This window comes from Cottoperca gobio, unplaced genomic scaffold (assembly GCF_900634415.1).
Source record: "Cottoperca gobio unplaced genomic scaffold, fCotGob3.1 fCotGob3_245arrow_ctg1, whole genome shotgun sequence".
Lineage (NCBI taxonomy): Eukaryota > Metazoa > Chordata > Actinopteri > Perciformes > Bovichtidae > Cottoperca > Cottoperca gobio.
Window position 1 is genome coordinate 120,351 of NW_021166869.1, and position 22,520 is coordinate 142,870.

The 22,520-nt window shown below is 41.8% G+C and overlaps 3 protein-coding genes across 5 annotated transcripts; 2 read left to right on the forward strand and 1 right to left on the reverse strand.

The window, feature by feature from the left end:
* Nucleotides 1-8,718: 8,718 nt before the first annotated feature.
* On the reverse strand, nt 8,719-12,570 carry nubpl (nucleotide binding protein-like). The gene is made up of 11 exons (XM_029426859.1): nt 12,389-12,570; nt 11,567-11,711; nt 11,389-11,423; nt 11,108-11,198; nt 10,932-10,971; nt 10,751-10,841; nt 10,510-10,603; nt 10,013-10,098; nt 9,758-9,878; nt 9,385-9,467; nt 8,719-9,249 (listed from the first exon to the last, which is right to left on the reverse strand). Exons 1-11 carry the CDS (start codon nt 12,515-12,517, stop codon nt 9,178-9,180), a joined length of 987 nt encoding a protein of 328 aa, XP_029282719.1. The 5' UTR covers nt 12,518-12,570; the 3' UTR covers nt 8,719-9,177.
* A 690-nt stretch (nt 12,571-13,260) lies between these two features.
* dtd2 (D-aminoacyl-tRNA deacylase 2) lies at nt 13,261-15,841 on the forward strand. Of its 2 annotated transcripts, XM_029426854.1 has the most exons (4): nt 13,261-13,325; nt 13,409-13,590; nt 14,006-14,075; nt 14,421-15,841. In XM_029426854.1, the coding sequence occupies exons 2-4, from the start codon at nt 13,474-13,476 to the stop codon at nt 14,732-14,734; spliced, it is 501 nt and encodes a 166-aa protein (XP_029282714.1). In that variant the 5' UTR covers nt 13,261-13,325; nt 13,409-13,473; the 3' UTR covers nt 14,735-15,841. The 2 variants fall into 2 exon arrangements, with proteins under 2 accessions (XP_029282714.1, XP_029282715.1); XM_029426855.1 differs by lacking the exon at nt 13,261-13,325 and having other exon boundaries at nt 13,335-13,590.
* Nucleotides 15,842-15,991: 150 nt separating this feature from the next.
* LOC115005056 (uncharacterized) lies at nt 15,992-22,063 on the forward strand. 2 transcript variants are annotated; one of them, XM_029426852.1, is made up of 16 exons: nt 15,992-16,235; nt 16,784-16,907; nt 17,084-17,220; nt 17,293-17,462; nt 17,742-17,931; nt 18,588-18,823; nt 18,905-18,990; nt 19,075-19,136; nt 19,320-19,558; nt 19,669-19,858; nt 19,935-19,976; nt 20,117-20,237; nt 20,575-20,716; nt 20,807-20,968; nt 21,268-21,383; nt 21,823-22,063. In XM_029426852.1, exons 2-16 carry the CDS (start codon nt 16,784-16,786, stop codon nt 21,924-21,926), a joined length of 2,121 nt encoding a protein of 706 aa, XP_029282712.1. In that variant the 5' UTR covers nt 15,992-16,235; the 3' UTR covers nt 21,927-22,063. The 2 variants fall into 2 exon arrangements, with proteins under 2 accessions (XP_029282712.1, XP_029282711.1); XM_029426851.1 differs by having other exon boundaries at nt 15,994-16,235; nt 21,820-22,063.
* The last annotated feature ends 457 nt before the right edge of the window (nt 22,064-22,520 follow it).

The window sequence follows — 22,520 nt, forward strand, 5'->3', positions numbered from 1 at the left end:
TGAGGACACTCGTAAATTATAACATATGAAAAAGTATATATATATTTTTTAACAGCACCCTTTTCAAAATAAAAGCAACACCATCGTATTGCATGCATGGTGTAAACAACTTTCTAACTGTGTTGCTATTATTTTGAAAAGGGTTCTGTTTTTCTTTTTACGTACGCACGCCGCGTACGCTGGCCGGCTAGCCCTCAAAATGTCCTGCTCACGCCAAAATAAGAAAGATTGATACAGCATGCCGCGTTTTCAAGAAGACATGGACTACTAAGTATGTATTTACAGAAGTCAAAGGTAAAGCCGTGTGCTTAGTTTGTGGTGCGCAGGTCGCTGTGTTCAAGGATTACAATTTGAGTCGCCGTTCAAGAACTTGTCTGATGAAGAGTCGGGTGCTTTGCTAGCTAAACTGCAAAACCAACAAGGACTTTTTACAAAACATTGCACATCCAGAGATGCAGCTGAAAAAGGAGGCATTTGAGAAGCCATGCAGTTAATGAAAGGGACAACAACAGGGAGTGATGTGTTCACGGAGGTAAATGCATGTGTGGACAAGTTGGGACTGAAATGGGACAAGCTGGCAGGCGTGACAACGGATGGTTGTTCAAATCTGACGGGGAAACATGTTGGACTTTTGAAGAGAATGCAGTATGAAGTGACAGAAATGGGTATTTTTGCATTGTATTATACATCAGGAAGTGTCGTGTAAGTCAGTTCTAAAAAATAACCATGTTGTTGATGTTGTAACTAAAATAGTTAACTTCATCAGGGCAAGAGCATTTAATCACAGACAGTTTGTTGCACCTTGGGAGGAAAATGAGACTGAACATCGTGACACAGGCTGCCACGCCGCTGTCCGGTGGCTCAGCCTGGACAAAGAGTGTGGGACCTGAGAGAAGAGAGTCAAGACTTCTGTGTGAAGAAAGGAAAAGACGACCCACAGCTTTCAGATGCAGACTGGATGGCAGACCTTGGTTTTGCTGTAGATGTGACGCACTAATGAATGAACTAAATGTCAAACTGCAATGCAAGGGCCTTTTTGTGCATGAAATGTACAGCGCAGTGAAGGCTTTCATGAGAAAGTTGCAGCTTCTCTCAAGCCAAATGGAGGACAACATTCTCACCCACTTGCCAACACTGAAGGAAGCCACACCATCAGCTGATCACCTCCACAGGTACTCATCCATGTTAGAAGCACTGCATGGTGAGCTTGAGGCGATTTCAACACTTTAAAACAGTTGAGAATGAAATGCACATGATGTTTTCCATTTACATGCAATGTGGATGATGCACCAGTGATGTTCAGCTTGAACTCATTGACCTGCAGTCTGACACACTTCTGTCGGAGCACTTTAGGTCAGTCTCACTGCCTGAGTTTTACTCTTCCCTGAAAGAGGAGAACTTTCCACACATGAGGAGACATGCTCAGAAGATTCTGGTCCTCTTTGGATCTACCTACACGTGTGAACAGACATTCTCAGTGATGAAGTTCAACACATCCAGATACAGATCCTCCATCACTGATGATCATCTCTCAGCTGTCTGCGCATATCCACCTCAGACATTCAACCAGATCTCAGTGCAACTGAACTTGCAAGTAAAGTGAACTGAAAAACATCAAAAGCACTTATTGCTTTTTGTATAAAGTTGCTTACTTGCTTATCTTTACATCCTGTAAAACACCTTTTCAGTATTGGTTTGTGAAGAACACTGATGTAATGATTGTTTGTACTGTTTATTACTTCTCTAGGAGTATTTTCCTATTTGACCCACTCCACAATTTCATATATTTATTGGAAGAGAATATCCTTATTCTTTTGATTACCAGTCGCAGCTAATCAAAATATATAATGTACTGCTTTTTACAATGGGAGAAAATGAATATTGAGCAGAATTAAGTTCAATTAATTGTTGATTCGGCCTCCAACACAGCTTGGGTTTCTCATGTGGCCACTTGTAAAAATTAATTGCCCACCCCTGCTGTACATCCTGTGAAAGCCTATTTTATCAACAGCCTGTTATCCCGAAAACAAACGCCCATGGCTCCGAAAATACACACTCTCCCTCCAGTAAGAAAGATTCAAGGCCTGCAATCAGCCGGCTCTGCTTCCCAATGTTTCACACCCTCTTTCCCCCGATTGATCCGGAGCATTTATGTGTATATACGGCTGTCGGAACTGACGTCCAGAACTAACATCAGACCTGGAGTTTCGTAATAATGGGCCTTCAGAACACTGGGCAGTCCCCCTCTCACTCACATCTGCTGAGAGCGTTGCCTAATAGGCACCAGGGTAAAAACAACATTTATTTCTCTGCAGTGGCCGTGAACGCAAAATATGTGCACGCTAATAACTGAGCTATATTCAGAGCTTATCAAGATATGTATACAAGTTGCAGACATACCCAAACTTAGAATCCACAGGCTAACAAGCACAGAATCTACTGTCTGTACCCAGTGAGGTTTTAACACATGCATCGTCTCTCCAGAGCTACACACTACAAGCGCTGCTCCTGCACCATGCACTAGTGGCTGCTCAAATCCGATTCAAGACACAGGTCCCTGCGTACCATGCTGTGTAGGGCTCAGGCACATCCTACATCAAAGACACGGTCAAACCAAACAGCCCAGCCCATCCACACCTTCAATAAGGGATTGAAAAAACACCTCCTGAGCATGAGACTGGATCCTAAAGCTCATGGACTTCAAACAAAATATATATTCCTGAGTAGCTGCAAATCAGTGATAGGCTCTCTGAATTGTGTTCATGCAGCTTGTATCTGATAAATCCAAAAGAATAATGTAAAAGCAGCAATTTGAATAGTATACAGTATGATTAGGTGTACTTTTCTTCTGTCTGTGATGTGTGTGTGCTACTGGAGCCGATGTGGCTGTACTTACAGTAAGAAGAATGAAGGAGACGAGAGGAGTCGTCTTCTGCCAAGAGAGATGGGCGACATTTAAATGAGTAAGAAAAAGTGCAGAGAAGAAGAGTGAGGCAGCAGAGAGGACATGAAGAGAGGAAGAGAGAGAGGGAGAGAGAGAGAGAGGGAGAGAGATAGAAGAGAGAGAGATAGAGAGAGAGAGATAGGGAGATATAGAGAGGAGAGAGCAGACAGAGATAGGGATAGCTAGTTGTTGGTAGCTCTGGTTTTGTGATGAAAACTCCCTTTTGAACTCTCTATCATCTGCCATCACTTCTCTGTCTATCTCCCTCGCTTTCCCCCTCTACTGTCTTCTCTTTTTTTCTCCTCTACTATCCCTTCTCTTACTCCTCTCTCTCTCTACTGCCTCTACGCCTCTTACTCTCTTCTCTCTCTCTTGATGGCTCTCTGCTTTATACTGTCCTTCTATCTCTTCTCTGTCTATCTCTCTTCTCTATACTCATCTCCCCCTCCTGTTCTCTCCTCTCGCTCTATTGCTCTCTCTCTCCCTCTTCCTCTCCTCACATCTCCGTTTATCCTCTCTCTATCTTCAATACTACTATTTATCTCTATCCCCCTCGCTATCTTTTACACAGACACGAACGACTATGATAACAATATTTAAGAGGACAAGATTACTGATATAGATGAGAATAGACAGAGTACCCCACCAGCATATATAGACAGAGAGAGATAATTAAATATAGCTCTATAATATCTCGATATCTACTAGGTCAATATCATATATAAACCATATCATCTTATAGAAATTAACTTCCATCATCAGATCGCTCTATAGCTCGTCTCCTTTTCTCTCTATTCTATACATCTATCTGCCCTGGCCTCCCCCGACTCTATAGTCAGATCAGTATTTCATAGAGTGGGTTGAAGATGAGAACGGAGGTTTCACCTTGTTCTCCCAGAAGACGAATAAAGAGAAGAAGAAGACAAATGAGCAGTGTGGGGGTGCTGCCTTAATGAGAGGACACACACTGACAGTGACACAGCACAAATGCAACTAGCTGCTGCTTTTGACCCCCACAAGCAGTACAGCTGTGTTGTCAAGGCAACGAGGCAGTGATGCAAGGTCAACAAGGTGTGTGTGTGTTTGTGTGAGTTTGTGTGTGTGCGTGTGTGTTTGTGTGAGTGTGTGTGTGTGTGTGTGCGGTTCTAAGTAAAACTATAAAGACACCCAACAAGGTGTGTGTGTGTGTGTTTGTATGTGTGTGTTTGTGTGCGTGTGTGTGTGTGTGTTTGTGTGCGTGTGTGTGTGTGTGTGTGTTTGTGTGTGTATGTGTTTGTGTGCGTGCGTGTGTGTGTGTTTGTATGTGTGTGTGTGTGTGTTTGTGTGCGTGTGTGTTTGTGTGCGTGTGTGTGTGTGTGTGTGGTTCTAAGTAAAACTATAAAGACACCCAACAAGGTGTGTGTGTGTGTGTGTGTGTTTGTATGTGTGTGTGTGTTGTGTGTGTGTGTGTGTGTGTGTGTGTTTGTATGTGTGTGTGTGGTTTGTGTGTGTGTGTGTGTGTGTGTGTGTGTTGTATGTGTGTGTGTGTGTGTGTTTGTGTGTGTGTGTGTGTGTGTGTGTGTGCGTGTGTGTGTGTGTGTGGTTCTAAGTAAAACTATAAAGACACCCAACAGGGTGTGTGTGTGTGTGTGTGTGTGTGTGTGTGCGGGAGCGAGACACATTTCAGAGAAAAACATCAAAGCGGTTTAAATGTGGACGTTTGTTTGGCAGCACTTGATCTCTCGCGTGCGTTTAAAGCGTTCACTAATGTTCCGTGAACGCGTCTCGACCCTCAGAAAACAGCTGCTGTTTGTTGTCGTTTCTTTCTGGGGATAACCGGCCAAGTATCGATGATTTGCAGGGTTGAATACTTGAGTTCTTACATTTAATGCCACTTTATACTTCAGACATTCTACGTCTACATGAATGACTTTGCAGATTCAATCCACTAATATATATAAATCAGCCAATAATACAAAACTCCCCAGCGGGGAATTCACAAACTGCCCAGCAGTGTGTAAAGTAATTAACAAGAGTTCCACTTTATCAGGTTACTCACACTGTGTTTGTACGTTCACTTGATCTCAGTTCTTCTTCCACCTCTGAGGATTTGATGCGGGTCCTGTTGCCAGCAGTCGTCGAGTCTGGGGGTGAATATCTTTTCAGGGATCTAAAATCATCAAGTTTCGGTGTCAGTCACCCCAAATTAAATGCCTCATTTCCATATCCGTATATGCATTTACACTAATCTACATACGAGTCTCTATTAGTGAGATAAGAAATCTAATTGCAGCTGGTTTTCCTGCTGTAGCGACACATTTGACGTCTGGTTCAGTCTCGGTGTTTCCTGCAGCTGCGTTAATCCAACAAGCGCAGATAAAACCCACTTTACACAACCTGCTCATCAGCAAGCAGCAGACAGACAGTCGGGTTGTTGTGGAGCCCTTAGTTGCCACCATCTTTTCAGTTTCTATAATATTAAACAATTGTGAGTGTCTTAAGTTGCAGTTCCTCTAACGGCCACTAGATAATGTTTCCCAAGTCTGTATTGAAGTGAATGGAAACGTCCACTTTACTGTATCTCCAGAAACACAATAAGGTAGCTTCGCGTCTTCTTCGGTGGTAATACTGTTTTGATAACATACATATGTGCTTGATTGACAGGTGCCCACATGTATGTATGCATTCTTCAGTATTTCGTCGTCGTCTAATTCCTCCGAACATTTCATTCTGTTGTTGTTTATGGATCCGAGTCATCACCTGCGCCTCCAAACACAGAGCAGAAGAAGAAGAAGAAGAAGAAGAAGAAGAAGAAGAAGAAGAAGAAGAAGAAGAAGAAGAAGAAGAAGAAGAAGCAGTGTTTGTATCTATGTTTGCAAAGACGTCTCTCCCACTCACTTTCTTCTTCTCTCATTTTGGAATGCTGGATGTTGTTTTTATAACAATAAGGAGTTCTATTTCATTTCAGTGATGACTGAGGCACACACACACACACACACACACACACAGATACACACACAACTGACTGAAACAAGCGTATACATTCAGAAAGTGTACTCATATGCAAGATGCATGCTCACAATAACACGCACAATGCATACAAACACGACACAGAATCCTTCTCATTAAGCATGCAGATCCACACACGTACTAGTCTGTATTTTATATGTATTCCATATTATGCAAATGTTCAACACTGACTGAACACAAAAGCACCCAACACACACACACACACACACACACACACACACACACACACACACACACACACACACACACACACGAGGAGGAGGAAGATGAAGAAAATGAGAAATGCTGCTGGATGTGTGACAGACGTGATTCAACTGCAGCTGAACTCTGGTTTTGATTCGATGCACTTTGAGGATATTTTTACAGTCACTATGATCACGTGACCTGATTACATTTGTTTATCAACATTGTTTCATCATTGCTTCGTCTTGAAGATGTGACACACGTCATCTCACAGCGTGCAGGTCTCTCATCCTCTGTGCAGCAGTTGTACGATGTGATACAAAACAGTCACGACAGTTAAACATGTCACATCACATCCTCTGGGTTCAGATCTTAGTTAGCAGCTCGCTGATGTAGTACGCCATGTGTGACTGTTTGTTCAATCTGAGTGTAAACTGACAATAAAGTTGTATTTAATTGTACAACTGCACAGAGATGATGAGAAACCTGGATACCGTACTATACTAGTTCCTTTAAATTTAAACTTTTCTCAAATTGGCTCCACATTGAAGAAGCATTAAAATACTCCTACATGTCTACAAGTTATTAGTTTTAGCGAGGTGTGCCTAATAAAGCGCTAACATATAGAAAAGGACATTTGAATGTCCCCCTATGGAGATAGATGCTTTAATAGGACTTTAATAAAAATGGAGGGAGTATTAGAGTCGCTTTAATGAATAATACTCCAGAATTAAAACTTAAGTTTTCTTGATGTAATCATTATTTTATAGCTAATCTCATTTGAATTAAGTCAATAATTAAAAATGTAAATGTGTTTCTCAGGATTTCTGTTTTAGCTTCTGATAAATTGGTTCTTATGAGGTAAGAAGTTTTCTTAACATAACCTGAATCAATAATATATCTCAGCGTGTTTTATTATTCATGTTCCTGCTCTCAGCGGTGATGACTCCAGTGCAGGAGGGAAACTGACGGAAGTGAAATAATTAAACACATCTATCTGTCTCTCTTAGCGAGAGATTTCACTTTGTAACCACAACTTTCAGTCCACGACGAAGTGCAGGGACATCATATAACATCCAGGAAAAGCTGTCACTATGTGAGTGTGAAGGGCTTCTCCTCTTCCTCTCCTGCTTCATCTCCTGAGCTGAAATAGAATTGACTTCCTGATACAAGGTTAAATGAGTTTGATGTCAATTCTCCGCAGGGAGAGAGGGAGGGGGACTGATTGGGCGACATCATCATGCTGTGTATGTGTGTGTATTGCGTCCATAATAAGCCTTGCACAGTCAGACATGCATTCAAACAAATAATCAAATAACGCTGTTTTTGTAACACGGAGATCAGGTTCAGGTTCAGATGTCTGGGAAATGAAAAGCACGAGCTTATAAATACTGTGGGGGGGGGGGGGGGTAATTAGGGAGCGAGCAGGTGGATGTAGGAGTCAGTTGGGAAGGTTAGAGGGCATCTGGTGGAGGGACGGTGAACTGCAAATCTGGAGAGTTCATTGGAAATGCATGTAAGGCCCGGGGGGGGAGTGAGAAGTGGCTGCGTACAGGGACCAGAAGTGCTTTATTCTTCGGGAGGTTCCTAACTGAGTGAAATGACTCGGAAGCATGTAAGTGGCAGCCATGATAAGAGCTGGTCCAATTCTCTAAGAAATGCTAAGGAAAGATGCTTCCTCTTCTTATCTCCACTGGACCATCTTTTACTTAATGAAAGGAAGATAATGCCGACCCACAATTCCTTGCAGCAGAGACATTTAAAGCGACGCTCGTCAATAACATCCACAGCCTAGTTTGTGTAAGTGCAGTCGGAGTCTCTCCACCCTGTGGTTCTTCAACCTCATGACGTTTTCAATCGAGGTCAAGGAAAAGCAGCTCTGTTCACGTCTCTTCTACCGCAGCGTCAGAGGCAGAGGCAGATATTGTGACACTAAATAATGAATAATTCATTCCAGCCATGGGACCTTTGTTGCATGTACCTCTCTGACTCTCTGACAGTCTTCACACTGTCCTGTCAAGGAAAAGCAAAAATGCCACAAAAGGAAAATTGTCCAAGACCTGAAACTTCAGTTTTCTGTGTGGAAAGTTTAGAGACCAAAAGTTCAAGTCTGTTAAAAATCTCTCTTATCTTTGTCTTCATTGTTTGATCATCAGAAAGTACCGATTGCATCCATGTTTGAGTGTGTGTGTGTGTGTGTGTGTGTGTGTGTGTGTGTGTGTGTTTCCAGTAAATGGGGGTGGTTCTGCGCCTACACAGTGAGACGCTTCACAGTTGCGGTCGACAGTTTCTGGCGAAGAGTGTGTGAAGAACACTCCTGTTCTTCATCACTGACTCGTCTCTTGTCCTGTAACTCTGTCCCGATCAACACTGGTGGCTCATTTAAGGAAAACTATGAATAAACAAATGGCTGGCCGAAGATTAACATATCCCAACTTCAATTAAAGAAAGTCAGTTAAATCTTAAAGTTAAAGATTAAATAAAAAAACGTAATTATTAAAATGTAAGTAAATAAGAATAATGAAGGAAGAGAATCATTTAGTGTAATAAAGAAAACACAAGATGCATGATTTTATGTTTTGATGAAAATGTTTTTATTCAATATGTAACACGCTCCCTCTGCTGGTGGTCTGTAGAAGTGCACCTTTCAGAATTAAAGGATCATTCTGCATATTTTCAGCATGAATACTTTAACACGTACTTTTCTATAATACATTGCAATGTTAATTCAAAATCCAAACAACAAACCAATAAACATCCAGAACAACTGGGGAGTTTAACTGGATATTAAACAGTTACTTTATTATATATACATATTCAGAAAGTGGTAAACAGACAGATTTATTAAATATCATCACAGCTGTAGGGATCCATTTCATTCAGTAACACTGTGGTACTGATCCACAGCGTACAGTAGTGTTCGGGATTTAACTTATTGTGCGTAACAACGGCAAAGAAGTTTCTGTTTCTGTGTGTTTTGTATGTTTACACGTGTTTGTCTTGCAAGTGCTGTCATGGACTGTCCTCATGGCGCTCACAGTTTATATCAAGCAAGTCTTGACTTCCTCGAGTCTCTGGACCACAGCAGCCGCCACCTTCCTGTATGCCTCCGCCTGGAGAGTGAACACACAGACACACACACACACACACACACACACACACACACACAGAGTAAATACACCTCAGAGCATCGTGCAGGAGTATCAGGAGTAGAAACACAATATGATGAAGCAGAACAGAATAAAGACCTCCGGGCTGTCAGGAGAAGAGATGACCACTGGCTTCCCTCTGTCTGACATCTCTCTGATGTTGAGATGAAGAGGGACGTCACCTTGAGATAAAATATACAAAGATCCATCAGAAATAATCAAAAGCACAGTCGTGAACGAGTGAAACAAGACATTAAAGTAAAGATTTGTATTTTCTGTGCTACACGTACAATGTGCAGAGGATAGGAGCTCGTCTCGCCACTTGTTCTTTTCATAAAGTGTTGATGTGTCTCTTAGAACTAATAATATAACGTCAACAGAAGTCTCAGGAAAACATCCATCGTCGTAAAAGATATTCTACACAGTCAACAGTGAGAGGTTTCTATTTGCACTCGCTGCTCGTCCCACGTACCTAATAATTTGACTCCCAGAGTGTCTGCGAGCAGTCGGGCGCCGTCAGAGCCGAAGATGTGAGTCTGGTGGTTACAGTTGGGACAATGGAAGACGCTCATGTTCTGCACCAGACCGAGAACCTGCAGGAACATCCAACACAACATGTTCACCCTCCTGGAACTTCAACCCTCGTACTGTAGATTAATAACACACACACACACACACACACACACACACACACACACACACACACACACACACACACACAGATTACCGGCACGTTAAGTTTCTTGAACATCTCGGCTCCTCTGCGAGCGTCCAGCAGGGCGATGTCCTGCGGCGTCGACACGATGACCACACCTTTACAGCGAAACACAACTTTACTTTTTGTTGTTTTTAAGATTTTTGTTTTTTGGAAAGGGGGGGGGGGGGGGGAGACGGGACGAGGTTGGCGTTGGAGGTGAGCCTCCGGGGAGTCCCAACACAACTTTACTTTAACACTGAGCACTTTTAACAGAAGCTCCTCGTTTTCATTGTACGGCTTTTAACTGACGGTATATGTTGTAATCGTAAAGTAATTCATATTCTCTATATAGTGTACACTTAAAATTGTGAAGTTTTCTTTAGGTGGGCCCTTTTTTAGATGTCCGAAATACATTTTGGAGCTGCCCCCGTCCACAGCAGCACATGCTTAGCTTGTATATAAATGCAGTTGAAGCTGCTCCATTTAGAAACACAAGGAAAACAAATAGAACAGAAACAGTGACTGACCTGATACTGGGAGGTTCTGGGAGATTGACAGCTGGACGTCTCCTGTCCCAGGAGGCATGTCGACTACCAGATAGTCCAATGACCCCCAGTCCACCTACACACACACACACACACACACACACACACACACACACACACACACACACACACACACACACACACACACACACACACACACACACATTAGAATTGAATCCAGTTTAGTTGTCCAGCCTCAGCTGGATATTTCTAACGTCCTCACCTGTCTGAGCAGTTTCTCTATCGCCGACATCACCATCAGCCCCCTCCACACGATCGGAGCCACATCGTCCACCAGGAACCCCATCGACATGCTGAGAGGGGGGTCAACAAGAGGAGTGAGAGCCGGTCACAGGACAGGGCAGGGCTTATGGGGGAGACATGATTACGTAATGTGGACTCACCAAGGAACCCCGTAGTTGGTGAGAGGGATCATCAGATTGTCTGGAAGATTAAAATACTTCAAGTCACTTTACAGAGATCTCCAAGAACCCCCGACTGCACCCTATAAACAGTCCACCACGACATTAATAACAAATGATCAGGTGACATTCTTTGTACAGAGAACAACGTGCCGTACTGTCATTGAGCTCCGGGTTTCCCTTCAGGTTCATCAGTTTGGGAATCGACGGACCGTAAACGTCAGCGTCCAGCAGACCGACTGACTTCACCTGAGAGAGAAAGAGAGAAGATGGATAAATCATTTTTAATAAAGTTAACATTTTAGAAGGAAGACTAACTCTCTCTCTCTACACTGTACATCAGCACTATATACACTAATCAGCCTGATGGGGGATTCAGTTTCACTCCAACTTGAGTAAATAAAAAGATGAATGTGATATCAGAGAGAAGACTTCTTACCGGATCGTTGGCTATTAATCCAAGAGCCAAATTCACTGCAGAGACATGAAAACAGACATTAAACACATCTGTTTTCTGCAGATGCACGTCATTAAGCATCAGCTGCATCTGTCAGTTCAAAACATCCAGAAATAATAAAGACACCGGAAGAGTTTCAGCAGCAGAATTCATGCTGTACCTGCGGTGGTGGACTTGCCCACGCCACCTTTCCCTGAAGCCACAACGATGACCTGTTTGACTCCCGTGATGGGCTTCTGTTTGGGAAGACCTTTCGCCATCTGCTGTTTCTGCCTCTCCTGTAATGACTTACTGTCCACCGACCTCTGTGAGAAGAAGTAACACAAACAAACACTCAATGAAAACCACATGAGGATAAGAAGTTGTCCATTCCTGACCCGGTTGGGAAAACTAGATACTTAAATCATCAGTTTACAATACAGACTTCATTGACTTCTGTATTTATAATTGCAGGCTTGATGGTTTATGAGAAAGTGAGATAAACTTGTATGGAATAATGCTTTTTCAACATGGCTTATAACTGATCTATAAAGCATAATTCAATGATTTATTTAAACATTAATTAAGCTATTGGTTACAATTTAACTGCTTCTAGTACTGCTATTATTGCTGCTGCTGTAGTATCTTTATTAATGTGTTGTTAGGAACAGTATTTGAGCAGCAGTGTACATATCAAGTTCCAACGAATAAGAAAGAAATACACACTTCCGGTGGTAAGGCTCAAACTAATATATTCAGCGTTAAAATAAATGTACGTATCAAAGTGAAAAGTACCTGCATACTACATTAAATGTGTGAAGAATATCACACTATAAAATAAAAATGTAAATATATTGACATTTAATGATATTTCTGTTAGTAATTGTTTTATTTTGGAAACTTCCGGTCTTTCTCTTCTTGTTTTAAGTCTAGCTTGACGTTAGCATGAAGCTGTTAGCTATCAAAGCTAACTAAAACGCACAGAAACAGACAGTAATCTTACCTGGCAGCGTGTGAACTGCACACACCACGCAGGACCCGGTTTTATTTCTGTTCCTGTTCGTAAAACTGAGAACTTATGAACTGATGTTCTCAGAAAATGAGACAGTCTGCTGTATGTTAACTGAGACATGCTAGCTGTTTAGATGCTACCTGGCTCGCTAACTTGGTGCGCATCAAGCTTGCGTAAAGTACGCATGCGTGTGTTTTATTTTGGGAGTTCTCCTTCTCTAAATAGACCTAGTTTGTATTTCCCTAACTTGAATTAGTGTTGTCTTTTTACTGTTTCATAAAAGAGCATTGATTACTTCTGTGTAGTTATTAATACATGCATAATCACTCAATCATTTTGGGAATCGACAATAGAATCGATTAGAATAATCAATCAATTATGGATCTTATTTAGATCATCAATACTATTTCAAAATTATCTTATGATCTTGATTTGATCATTTCACTAGTTAAATTACATTTACAATGTCAAATGGTCTAATGGAAACTCTTTTAAATGAGTCATGCTTGATATTGGGGGTTTTTGAATTCCAATTTATTTGTATTTCATTCATAACAATGACGAATAACATAAGTATTAAGTATACTGACAAGTCAAACTAGCCTTTATTGTTCTTGTAAAAATATAAGCTTATATCTTGAGCATGATTTTATTAGTATCTTTTTTATTTCTATTTTGTATTATTAGATATATTTACAAAAAAACACTAATCTCAAACAAGAAAAAAAAAGGTATTTACGTTAATTGTTCTTTTCCTTTTTTTGTTCTGTGAATTTTAATAGTTTGTATTGTTGTATTGAAAGAAAATCTTGACAATTAGTATATTAATAAGCGAAAAAGGGAGAGAAAGAAAAGAGATATGAAAGACTGCAAAAATAATGCGCAGCTTTGAGCAGATTCGAGCAGCTTTAGTTGACGTTATACGGAAGTATGTTGCATCTTATGGTTTCTCTTTGCCATTCACTGAACATTTCTGTCAGTTTATAAGTTAATATATTGTTCTGTTGGCAGATTGTTCCGGTTCCTTCTGAGAGTTTAAACCGGTACAGAGGGTGATCGTGATAACTTGAGTAGTGATGACGGAGAAAGGTGGTGCTGCTGCTCCTGCAGCCCGGGCGGTGCTGCAGCAGTGTCTGCAGGCCAGCCTCCAGGTGAAGCCAGCAGAGGAACACTCAGAGGCTCAGGTTGTCCAGGTGAGAACATGTGACCAATTTTGAGTGCAGCAAAACGTATTAAATTATTATTTTTGTTTAAGTTACAGTTACAGTTAAAAACAAGCAAGCAAACTATTTATTTATAGGAATAGAAGTGTCTAAGTTCTTTACAGGAAGAGGAGCTTCTGTACTATTTGAGTGATTGTGTGTAACAGTGTTTGGGGCCAATAAAAAGCATTTGTTCTGTCGGGTAAGTCGTAGAAAAATGGCGAGAGTCATCGTTCTTTTACTGTATGAAGTTAATTGAGTTTAGCTGCAGAGAGTTATTATGATTTAAAAGAGAGGGATACAGTTGTGTGTCACTGGCATCACAACAGTAAGAAATATCAAGGGGACAACTTGCTGTACAGTGTGAGACCTTGAACACATTATTGATGACACGTTCTGTCTTCAGATCGACAGAGGAATGGTGATCTACATCTGCTTCTTTAAAGGAGCCACAGACGACATCCTGCCCAAAATGGGTCGGAGACATTTTTACATTTGACTTAAATATTACATTAACATTAAATCTTTACATTTGGCTCAATGCGTTTTTTAGAATATTATCTCTTGCACATATTTTGTTTTTATTGTAAACATTTACATGTTTCTTGGTCAAGATTTTGCACATTGCATCCGCTTTGATTCAAATTCTCTACAGCTCTTTTCATTTTAAAACAGATGTATTTTTATTATATTTATGTATATAGTATCTATTCTATAGTATCAAATCTATTTGGCACTAAACCTGACTCACTAAATCCCTCAACATGAGGTGTAAATATTGTGTCCTCCCCCTCTCTCCTCTCTCTCTCTCTCCCCTCCAGTATCCACGCTGTTGAACCTGCGGCTGTGTGAGTCCGACTCGGGGAAGATGTTGTCGGTATTGGAGCTTCCCGGCAGCCTGCTCATCGTCCCTCAAGCCACGCTGGGCGGGAAGGCTAAAGGCAGAGCCATGCAGTACCACAACAACATCGGCAAAGAGGACGGACTGCGGCTCTACGGTGCCTTCGTTTCTCTGTGTGAGAAGGAACTGACGGCTGCAGCTGCTGAAGTGACGGTGAAACATGGGACATATGGAAACAGACAAGTGCTGAAGCTGGACACCAACGGACCTTACACGCATCTGATGGAGTTCTGAGAAATGAAGCTTTGCAAGGACCAATTAATGTCTTAATATCTACCAACAGGATGGAAACAGTCACTAAGACTTTATGTCTAGAGCTGCAGCGATTAGTCGATTTGAAGAAAAATAATCTGCAACTATTTTAATAATTGTTAATGTAATTTTTCATGTAAAAATGGCAGAAAATGTGCTGCTTTTCTCTCTTTAATATCATATTTAAATGAATATATTTGGGGTTTGGACTGACAAAACAAGACTTTTAAAGACCTTGGACACTGAGAAACTGGGTTGGACATTTTTCACTATTTATTTATATTTAATAGATCACACAGATTAATCTAGAAAATAATCTGCAGATTAATTAATAATGAAAATAATAGTTAGTCGCAGACCTATATGTAATGGTATTAGATGTGTGCATTTGTGATACAAAAATTAATAAAAAAATACACAGATCTGGGAAGCTTTTTTAAATTGCATTGAAAGATTATACAGTAAAACTGAAAAATAAGCTTCAACTAATTTAGTAAAGAATAGAATAAAGTGTGTCCACCCTGTGTGCCCGAATGATGCAGGAGTCTCGTCCGGGCCAGCAGGGGGCGCTCAGGTGTGTTTCCGGTGACGGAAATGAACAGCACTCTTGTAATCTTGGGTTACAGCAGTTTTTACAACCTGCGTCAAAACTGCCCTTCTGTGAAGAGAGCAGCAAGTAGGAACAATATCATTTCCGGTTAATCGAATTTTCTGCCAAATTAAAAGCACATAATTTAGAGAAGACGTTGTAAGAGTGCTTTTATAAAACTAAGACCTATAAATGTATTTGCAACAGCTCTGAGAGGACAATGTTGATATGGCTCTCTTACTTGGATTTAAATTCCTTTTAATAAAATACATAATCTGAAACGGGTAGAGTAAAAATAAATCATTGTAAACATGACAATTAAAAAAAATAGCATGATTTCTGTGATGTGAATTATAACTTTCAAAATGCTTAAAGTGAGATAAGATAAGATGTGCCGTTATTAACCCCCAATGTGAATTTGTATTGTTGCAACTACAAAAAATATTATTACAAATTAAATTGTAAATAAAAATAAATGTATGTAAACTAAAAATAACATTTCACCAGTTAAAAAATCGGACCATGTAGTAATTCAAAATCTTACATCACTTTATGGATATATTTTTAATAGATTAAAATATTTCCCCCCAAAAAAGTTACAAACTCAATTTAAACCTTTATTTTGAAAGCGTCCATACCGGAACAGACAACGAGGCCGCTGCTGCTAGCTTAAATGTGCGAACCACCAAACGGCACATTTAGCCGCTAGTTTGACCTGAAATGTAGTATTTTCGAGATTGTATTTGTACATTTAGATGAAGTAAAATAATTCAAAGTGTTTGTGCGAACAGTTGTGTCGAAAAATAACTCGCTGAAAGTTCAGTTCCTGTTGAAAGTCGGTGACGGTGTAACGAGCATTTGTGTTTACCGGACGCAGGATGTTCTGACGTTAAGGTGGGAAACGCTTTTCAGTTGGAAACTTTATCTTATTTTGTGATAATTTTGTAGTATTAAAATGACATTTAGACTTTGTGTCGAGTCATGGCGATAGCCTGTGTGTTTATCTTTACAGGGAATATAATGTTCATTATTAATTAATCTACCTATTTGTTTATTTTTACCAATTCATACATTAATTATTTGTTTATAAATTGTCAGCAATAACTACTAAATGTGTCCATAATGTTTTTAATTATCAATATGTTGTCTTAAAATAGCTTATTTTGACTATATTACTGTCCAAAAATCCAGATGAATTCAATATTAACTGAAGAAAAGTCAGAAAATGTTGTATTATATGCCTATTAGGAGAAAGACGAACACGTTTAGCAGTCTTATTCAATAGCAACCCTAAACAAGTTTACACAATGAATGTCAAACACTTAATTTAATCTCAATACTAGATAAAGATTAACATTTTTGGATTAGGCTGATTATGATTGGTTTTGTGATTGCATATGAGTCGAAGAGTTAAAGCACACTCTTTGTTTCTTTCCTCACAGATGCCCGCTTTTGACTTTTTGGATAAGGTGGAGCAGTTTGTGAGGCGAGGAACGCATCCTGTAGATGCATCAAAAAGCTCCAAGAAAGTTACCAGAGCTGCCAGCAAACTATTTATCTATAAAGGTATTTTAGAGCTGCGCTCGCGGATGTTAACGGAGATGCTTCCTATACATTAGAGAACTCTTTCTCTCGGAGCAGAGACGTTAATGCTTTAATCCTCAATGTACTGAAACTTTCCTCCTCTGTCCAGCACACACAATAAGAAATATCTGACTGTAGTTCCTCCCTCCGTCCTCCAGATGGCAGTCTGTGGCGTTCTTACCGAGGCCGCCTCCTCCGCGTTGTCAGGAGCGACAAGGAGGTGAGGGAGATCATGGTCCGTTACCATGACAACAACAACCACGCCGGCCGGGTCCGGGTAATAAGGGAGATAATGGTGAGTTTAGAGAATATAATTTGATCAAAAGTTAAGACAATGTGATCAAATATCCCTCCTCTGTCCATGCAGTTGATGTATTACTGGGTTGGAGTGACGGAGGCGGTGAAGAACTGGATCAAAGCGTGTGCGGTTTGTCAGCGACGATGTCCCGCAGAGCCGCCTGAACCCCCCGTACACTTCTGCCTGGCCTACGGCTGCGATGCCTCCAGCTACGTTCACCCTGAGCTCAGCTTCCACAGGTCGGACGCCACAAAAAGTTATTACCTGAATGAAAAGAGGTTCTGTTCTGTTTGTTAGCTGTCATGTTGTCACAATCTGCAGATGATGTTATACTATGTCTGTCAAATGTGGCACATTTAATCTATGATTAATTCAATTATTTCACCGGGAACTAGTGCAGAGAGGCGAGTACAGTAAACTTATGATCTCTTTTCTTCGTGCCAGTGTGTCGTCTTGAATCATAACCCTGAAACAACATTTATGATTTTACGAAACATTTACGAAACTGTGTTCTGCAGGTTTCCGAAGGAGGCAGAGCGTCGGCGAAGCTGGCTGGCGGTGGCTCAGAGGGACGAAGGCTCGCTGCGCACAAACTCCTGCCTCTGCTCCAGACACTTTGAGCCGGCCTGCTTCACGCTGAGCGAGGAGGGTCAGCTGACTCTAGCACCAGACGCCGTACCCACCATCACCCCTGTGCAGGAGGACGAGGTGAACAGTTTGACAGTATACATCTGCACGAATGGATGTGTGGCTGTACAGCACGCTCTTAATAATCTTCTCTCCTCCTTTCTGTCTTGTGACGTTCAGGAAGGAATATTTTGTGTTTAACAGCAATAAAAACAATGTATATTTATATGTATCTTCAATAATAATAATAATTAAAATAAATAAATAATAATAATAAAAAAAAATAATAATAAAAATAATAATAATAAAAAGCTGTATCAAATCCAAGTGGCCCATGGTTCAGTCGTCAATTAAAAATAAGGTTTAAAAAAAGGTAAAAATTATGTTATTTTAGTGGAAAGAATCAAGTGATCCTAGAGGATAGGCTTGCTAAAAAATATATAGTGCAGAATCTTTTTTAAATTTGTGCGTTATTATACAGTATGGGCAAAATGAGAATCTATAATTTATTTATAAAGCATATTTCATACACAAAAAGGCAATTCAAAGGGATTTACATGAAGCATAAAAGTTACAAACACACGAAACCAATAAAACACCAAATAAGACATATAAAAGAAAGAATAAATGATTTGAAAAGTACAGAAGTTTAAAAATGGAGTATCTTTAAATGGCCTCGGGATGGCAAACAGAAACGTTATTATCCTCCATAAAGTATCATCTTTCATGGTTTTCAGGCTCCCGTCCCTTCAGACGAGGACTTCCTTCATTCCAACGCCCTGGAAGACCTCTTCTCCACCGCTGCCGCTGCAGGACCCTCGGGCCCCTCAGGACCCCCCGTGGAGCTGCAGGAGCACCAGTACTGCCTCCCAGCTCCTGATCCAGACTCTAGAGGCGTCAAGACTGTGACGGAGGACAAGAGGAGGAAGACCGTCATCGAGCCGAGCTTCACGGCTTACAACCAGATCGCCAGGTAGGTCACCTGACCGCTTCTTTCACACGTTACAAGTTACAGTTTCTTGTGTTTTAAATGTGTTTATGTTGCATCCTGCAGGTATCTGAGCCACAGAGTCTTACCTATGCAAAGCAAGAAAACCAGAGGCAGTTTAAAAAGGATGGCCAAGCGCTTTGGCCTCAAAGGTGAGTGGAAGGAGTGAGAAAACAAAGCATCACTCATTTTATCTCCTCTTGTAATCCTCTTATAGTAGTTCTCTTCTGTTTCAGACGGAGTGCTGATGTACACACGAGTCTCTCCTGCTCTCAGAGTGCCACGCAGCAGAGGGGAGGTTGGCATGATTTACTTAAATGAATCCTGTATAAGCATCTTAAAGTTTGTTGGTCGCTGGTTTGAAAGACTGGAGCATAAGAGCAGGAACCTTCCTCTCTAAATGTCTACTTTCTACAAAGTAAATGCAAAACCCCCCCCCAAAAAAACGTTTGTCTCAGGTGTGCTGCCTTTTGATTGACAGGTCAACTCCATCCTGCAGGAGTTCCATGACAGCCAGGGTCACTACGGCCAGGGAATCTGCCAGCGAGAGATCACAAAGCAATTCTACTGGGCCAGCATGACCCGAGACCTGGCCCGCTGGATCTCCAGCTGCCACACCTGCCTCAACAGAACCAAGAGGAAGTGGCTCCGCTGCAGCGTCTACACCTGCACCAACTGCTGCGGGCCGGTGGAGAGAGGCCTGGGCCTCACCTTCCATAAGTATGAGACCGAGAACAGAGGACCCACACTTTGGCTACCATGGGGTGAATTATGTCACTGTGTCATCTGCTTACTTCTTTCGATATCTATTCGTCCGACTTCCCCCTCAGGTTTCCTCTTGACAACACGGCTCTTCTGGCTCAGTGGTTGGAGGCTGTTGGTCGTCCTAACTGGCATCCTCGGCTCGGCTCGTCCGTTTGTTCGACCCACTTTACCGAGGACTGCTTCGACCGCAGCGGGGAGAAGGTCACCGTCCACGCAGAGGCCGTGCCCACACTCTTGGTGCACGGCGACTCAGCGGTAAGGGCTCAGAAGAGACTTTTTGTCGGTACTGTTTTAAAAGCAGAAGCTTGAGCTGTGTTTTTTTCCTCCACAGACTTCGTCCAGAGGTCCGACCCAGCCTGCTGTGGGGGAGGAGGTATGTTGGGGTCATTGTTGGGAGTTTGACAAAATATTGTATGTTACAGAACAAAAACAAGTCAATCCAATCCTGGTGCAAGTTCAACCTCGTGTCACTGCACTCACTTCATGTCTTTTGATCTGCTTCTGTGTGAACAGGCATATTTTTCCAAGTACGATGCCGTGGAGCTCTACCTGAGCAGACGCACCTATCCTGATGCACTGAGCTACGTAGAGAAGAACACCTTCAGGAGGTTCTGCAAGAAGTTTGCCATCAAAGGTTTGTGCAAACTAGAAATCTAAACCTAAAGACATTTACAATACATTGCTATTACGGGTCAGCATAACGTCTACATGGGCACTACAGGCATAAAATAATCCTCCCACAAAACCTAAGCACACAGAATAAATTCAAATGAAACAGTCTGAGATCAGAAAATCAATTAAACTCGCTCCCACTGTGTGGAGAGGGAGACTTTTGAGAGATGCCTCAAACAAACAAACAAACGTGTGATTAGCATTAGGATGCATTTCATTCTTAGAATACTTTACTACAAGATCCTTTGCGTGAGTTCCCTCAGTCACCGGATTCCTCCACTTGTTCCCTGGTCTCTCAGACGACGCGCTGCACATAGTGCGGGGAGATCGGGTGCGTCTGGTTCTGAGGAGCAGGCAGCGGGTCGAAGTCGCCCTGGTGGATTATCACGACGAGCTGAACCACCTCGACGTCAACAAGTGTCTCAGACTGCTCAATGAAAGGTGAGCGGGGATCTTCTGTCGTCGATGAATCCTCTTTGTCCAGATTAGAGGAGACTTTACTAATCCCACAGCTCATGATATCATGACCAGGTACTTCTGGAAAACCATGAGATCGGATGTGGTGCAGTGGATCAACAGATGCTCGCAGTGCAGCAGGAAGACGAAGAAGAAAGCGGACAGAACAGAAGCAGCAGGATCAGAGTCTCTTCTGGAGCCGCCGAGATCAACACAGAGACCTGAGGATTTAAACAGGTGTGTGGATGTCTGTTACCGTAGAAACACTTTGCTTCGATCATCAGTTTTAGTCGAAGGTGAACTAAGAGAAGTAGTAATGGCAGTAGCAGCAGTGTTAACAGTGTCAGCAGCAGTAATCATCTGTGATATTAGTGATAACAGTTCATTTATTTGTCATTTGGGAGGTTAAAAGTTGCTTATTGATACTTTAAATTAGAATCAAATGTAATAAATAAATACATTTACTTATATACAGTTCATATACTTTGAATGTGTCGTGTTCTCCTCTTATTCTGTCTCTGTCGGCATCCTGACAGTGAGAACGATGGCGACGATAAGACTGATGATGACGAGGATGTTGATGAAGGTGGTGGGAGTGTCGGGGATAAAGAGAGGCGGCCAGGCAGGGAATTCAGAGGACAGATGTATAGTGGTACGCTTCACAGCTTCTTACACTATCTGTAATCTATACATCTACCAACTGGAAGGCAGAGAAAAACAGACACGCTGCATCGTTTCCTGTGAATCCCTCATGTGTAGGCAGACGAACTGCCATTAACTATAAAAACTGCCATTAACTATAAAAACTGCCATTAACTATAAAAACTGCCATTAACTATAAAAACTACCATTAACCTATAAAAACTACCATTAACTATAAAAACTACCATTAACCTATAAAAACTGCCATTAACTATAAAAACTACCATTAACCTATAAAAACTGCCATTAACTATAAAAACTACCATATAAATATAATTACTGAGTTTAAATACATGATTATAACGTGCTAAAGATGCTGCAGCTCTATAAACAAAGTGACTCGCTGAAACCTCTCACTGACTTTGTGTTTCTCATCTCAATCCTAGAAGAACCCTTTGCCCCCCCAGCCTGTGACTCCCCTCCGCCCTCAGCCCAGAATCCCCATCCTCCTTCATCTGAGAACTCCCATAATCCTCCAGCCAAGGACTCCTAACGGCCCCTTGGTGGCCAGACTAGTGCAGAAGGAAACAAACCGCTCCAACACTCAGCCTGAGAGCCAAAGCGGCGTCCAGCTTCAGGTTAGATGTCAGCTGGAGGAGCAGACACGAGCTCAGGATCAGAAAGATACGAGTGGCAGTCAGGGCAGCGCCAGAACGCATCACTTTGTCAAATTCCAGGACATAGCCCTACCGCTCTCAGAGTCACAGCCTCCACCTGAGCCCCCAGCTAAACACAAACTTCCACAAACAACGAGCAAGCAAATTCAACCTTTAAGTCAAGTCAGAGGGCTAAAGAGCTTTATCCAAACCCGGAGCCATGTCAGCGTCCAGCAGCCGGTGAAGAGGAGGAAAGACCTGGAGGCAGCGTCTTCGGCTAAGAGCTCCAGCTGCGGCCTGGAGCCTGTGGTGGCCCCGAGCACCAAACCCTGGCCCGTCTTCACCATCGCTGGCTCTGCCCCGGCACAGGCAGCCAAACCCCTTCCTAAGGCGGACAGGTACGTTCTGTTTGAGTGAGACAAGGTCCTGTAACTTGTTTGGGAGAAAATGCAAGTTATTTAATTGTCAGTGCTTCATCATCACAGTTTCCA